The sequence below is a fragment of the Sinocyclocheilus rhinocerous genome, unplaced genomic scaffold, assembly GCF_001515625.1.
Source record: "Sinocyclocheilus rhinocerous isolate Xijiao unplaced genomic scaffold, SAMN03320098_v1.1 scaffold1463, whole genome shotgun sequence".
NCBI classification, from domain to species: domain Eukaryota; kingdom Metazoa; phylum Chordata; class Actinopteri; order Cypriniformes; family Cyprinidae; genus Sinocyclocheilus; species Sinocyclocheilus rhinocerous.
The window spans coordinates 584,334-588,124 of record NW_015642517.1 but is presented as its reverse complement, the minus strand read 5'-3'; the positions used below and the strand labels follow the sequence as shown (position 1 = coordinate 588,124).

The window sequence follows — 3,791 nt, the reverse complement described above, 5'->3', positions numbered from 1 at the left end:
CTCGTTTTGGTCAGATTTCTTCAGGATTTGTAATCAAGCATCCGAATTCCTGGAAACTGTGACGTTATTTCTTCATGTTGGAGCGTAGTGCATGCTGGGATACGCAGAGAAGAGGAACTGCAGTTCGTACACGTAAAAATCGAGTAATAATACCATGAAAACGTCCAAATCGGCATTAAAAATACACGTCTGACTTCACATGGAGTAAAAACACTTCAAAAATACATGACTTTGGTAATCGATCACGACTGACGAAAACCGAAGGAAAAAAAATTAACAGTTTTCCTGTAAGGTGCTGCAGTTTCCTGCCACAAGGTGGCAGCGGCGAGCGTCTCTGTTTAGGTTCACAGGTCAGAGGTCACGTGGACACTGGAACCCAAATCCACTGCGTCTGCGGCGGAGAGAGAAGAACCGGTCAAACGTGTGGAGTTTTTAAATGTTTTTGAAACTCTTCTGCTCACCGAGGCTGCGTTTATATGATGAAAAAAACTAAAATAAAACTAAAAAAAACAGTAAATTAAATATTGCATGTATATGTATACAATTTGACAATTGCTTAATAATGAAAGGCAAATAAAATCCCAGTCAAACAAATATGTTTTAATTACACTATTTTATTTTATTTTGCTTCGCTATTAATTAAAAATTGCATCATTAATACAAAATTAAATATCATATGTAAATGTATGCATTTTGACAGTTTACTTGAATTAGTGAATAACGAAAGGGAAATATCTGACGTCACATGAATCCGGCTCTCGTTTTGGTCTGATTTAAACAGGATTTTCCACTCGGGTTTGTAATCAAGCATCCGAATTCCTGGAAACTGTGACGTGATGGCTTCATGTTGGAGCGCAGTGCATGCTGGGATACGTAGAGAAGAGGAACTGCAGTTCGTACACGTAAAAATCGAGTAATAATACCATGAAAACGTCCGAATCGACATTAAAAATACACAACGTCTGACTTCACATGGAGTAAAAACACTTCAAAAATACATGACTTTGGTAATCGATCACGACTGACGAAAACCGAAGGAAAAAAGTAAACGGACTTCCTGTAAGGTGCTGCAGTTTCCTGCCACAAGGTGGCAGCGGTGAGCGTCTCTGTTTAGGGTCACAGGTCAGAGGTCACGTGGATACTGATGGTGGGCGAGCGCTGCCGGTGCTGGTGGGCGGGGCTTAAGTGTTCCAAATAAGCCACGCCCCCATCGTCCGCCTCCGCGACGTGATTGGCTGTGGGGCTGGAGGCGAGGACACTGCTGACCTGCTCGAAGGAGCGTGAGAAGACGGCGCTAGCGGTGCGCGACAGACTCAGCGAGCCACTCTTGGTCAGCGTCAAGCGCTTGAGCGACAGCAGCTCCAGGTTCTCGCTCATGGCGCGGACGGTGGCCTGTTTGCGCGACAGCTGCTCCACGCCGGTCGCCGCGTCCTTGTCTTTGCTGGAGCGGCCTGTCAGGCGGCGCAGACCCTTCCCGCCCGGTTTCCCGCCGCCGCCGCCGCTGCTGCTGATGACGAGGACGGTGGCCTGTTTGCGCGACAGCTGCTCCACGCCGGTCGCCGCGTCCTTGTCTTTGCTGGAGCGGCCTGTCAGGCGGCGCAGACCCTTCCCGCCCGGTTTCCCGCCGCTGCTGCTGATGACGATGGTCGGCGGGCTGCTCGGAGCGGCGCACGCTTGTGTGCAGATACCCTCGTCCACCTCCACGATCTCCGTCAGCTCATCCGGGGAACCCAAATCCACTGCGTCTGCGGCGGAGAGAGAGGGAACAACGGGACGTTTTCAAATGCTTTTGAAAGACGTCTCTTCTGCTCACAGAGGCTGCGTTTATACGATTAAAAATACAGTAAAAACAGCAAAATTGTGAAATATTATTATAATTTAAAATAGCTGTTTTCTATGTGAATATATGTGACCCTGGAGCACAAAAGCAGTCTTAAGTCGCTGGGGTATATTTGTATCAATAGCCAACAATACATTGTATGGGTCAAAATTATACATTTTTCTTTTATGCCAAAAATCATTAGGATATTAAGTAAAGATCATGTTCCATGAAGATATTTTGTACATTTCCTACCGTAAATATATTAAAACTTAATTTTTGATTAGTAATATGCATTGCTAAGAACTTCATTTGGACAACTTTAAAGATGATTTTCTCAATATTTAGATTTTTTTGCTCCCTCAGATTCCAGATTTTCAAATAGTTGTATCTCGGCCAAATATTGTCCTATCCTAACAAACCATACATCAATGGAAAGATTATTTATTCAGCTTTCAGATGATGTATAAATCTCAATTTAAAAAAACTGACCCTTATGACTGGTCCAGGGTCACATCTGTTAAACTGTAATTTATTTCTGTGCTGCAAAGCTGAATTTCCAGCATCATTACTCCAGTCGTCAGTGTCACATGATCTTCAGAAATCCTTCTATATGTTTTTGTGGACAATTTCTTTTAACAAAAAAATGAAAATGATTAAAAGTGACAGTAAAGACATTTATAATGTTACAAGATATTTCCATTTCAAATAAATGCTGTGAAATCTGTGAATCCTGAAAAATAAAATGCATCACGGTTTCCACAAAAATATTGAGCAGCACGACTGTTTTCAACATTGATAATAATCAGAAATGTTTCTTGAGCAGCAAATCAGCATATTAGAATGATTTCTGAAGATCATGTGACACTGAAGACTGGAGTAATGATGCTGAAAATACAGCTGCGCATCACAGCAATCAATTACATTTTAACAGATATTCAACATAGAAAACAGTTATTTTAAATAGTAATCATATTTCACTGTTTTTACAGCTACCACTGTATTTGATCAAATAATTGCAGCTGTGGAAAGCAGAAGAATCTTTCAGAAGCATTAAAAAAATCTTATTACAAACTTTTGACCAGTAGTGTATATTATATTATTATATTGTAGGTTGAATCTCACAAAAATATCCAGGACACATTTAATCACAAAAATCAAAAGAAAAAACACATTAAAAAGAATTAGTGTTATCTAATTCCACCAGATTTTCCATTTGGGTTTTGTAATCAAGTATCTAATTAAAAAAAAAAAGCACTTCCTAGATAATTTAAACACTAACATATGTGTTATATTTTCATATTATATATGTTATACTATTATTACATTATAGGTTGAATCTTACAAAGAAATATCCAGGCTGTATTTTTCCACTTTTGCGATAATCTACTGATTTTCTTCTTAAATTACAACAATTTAAGTTTGGATAGTGCACCTGCATGCCTATTTAAAAAAATGGGGGGTGACAGTTAAAGGGTTAAAGCACTAGTTCTTGGTGATCTGCTGTGATCTGCTGTGCTGACGGCTCTATCAGACGCATCACTTCCTGTCAGTCGGTCTCATATAAAGGGAGGTCGCTTCCCAACCCAGTGGAGAAGTGTGGGGAGAGGAGGACTCGTGAACGGCGTTTCTGAAAGCAGCAAACGTGAGACGGATTTAACGCCGCAGCTCGCTTCTGTGAGTTCAGCAGGTCTGACTGGATGAGAAGCAGAAGTATGGAGTGAGGCGAGTGCCACAGGAACAGACGTGAGAGAGCTAGACTGAACACGAGTCCAGGGTCAATCGCAGGAGACTGTTAATAACATCCACACAGGAATATCCCCCGCTTCAGCAGAAGCTCTATCCACCACATAATCACAATAAAACATTTGGATTTGTTCCCAAGTAAAAATAAATCAGTAAAATCTAAATAATAATGATATCTAATATCTACAACATACTGTATATATATATATATATATATATATAAAAA

The 3,791-nt window shown here is 40.6% G+C and overlaps 1 protein-coding gene across 6 annotated transcripts in view; it reads right to left on the bottom strand.

Moving 5' to 3' along the window:
• Nucleotides 1-487: 487 nt before the first annotated feature.
• Nucleotides 488-3,791, bottom strand: part of hycc1 (hyccin PI4KA lipid kinase complex subunit 1) — a 29,682-nt gene continuing 26,378 nt past the window's right edge. For 2 of the 6 annotated variants that reach the window (XM_016572920.1, XM_016572921.1), the window contains 2 exons: nucleotides 1,528-1,745; nucleotides 488-1,392 (listed from right to left, as the gene is read on the bottom strand). In XM_016572920.1, the coding sequence (XP_016428406.1) occupies nucleotides 1,117-1,392; nucleotides 1,528-1,745 (494 nt within the window). In that variant the 3' untranslated portion in view covers nucleotides 488-1,116. Of the gene's footprint in view, nucleotides 1,502-1,527; nucleotides 1,749-3,791 lie in introns of those variants that run through there. The other 4 variants (XM_016572923.1, XM_016572924.1, XM_016572925.1 and 1 more) reach the window with 3 other exon arrangements.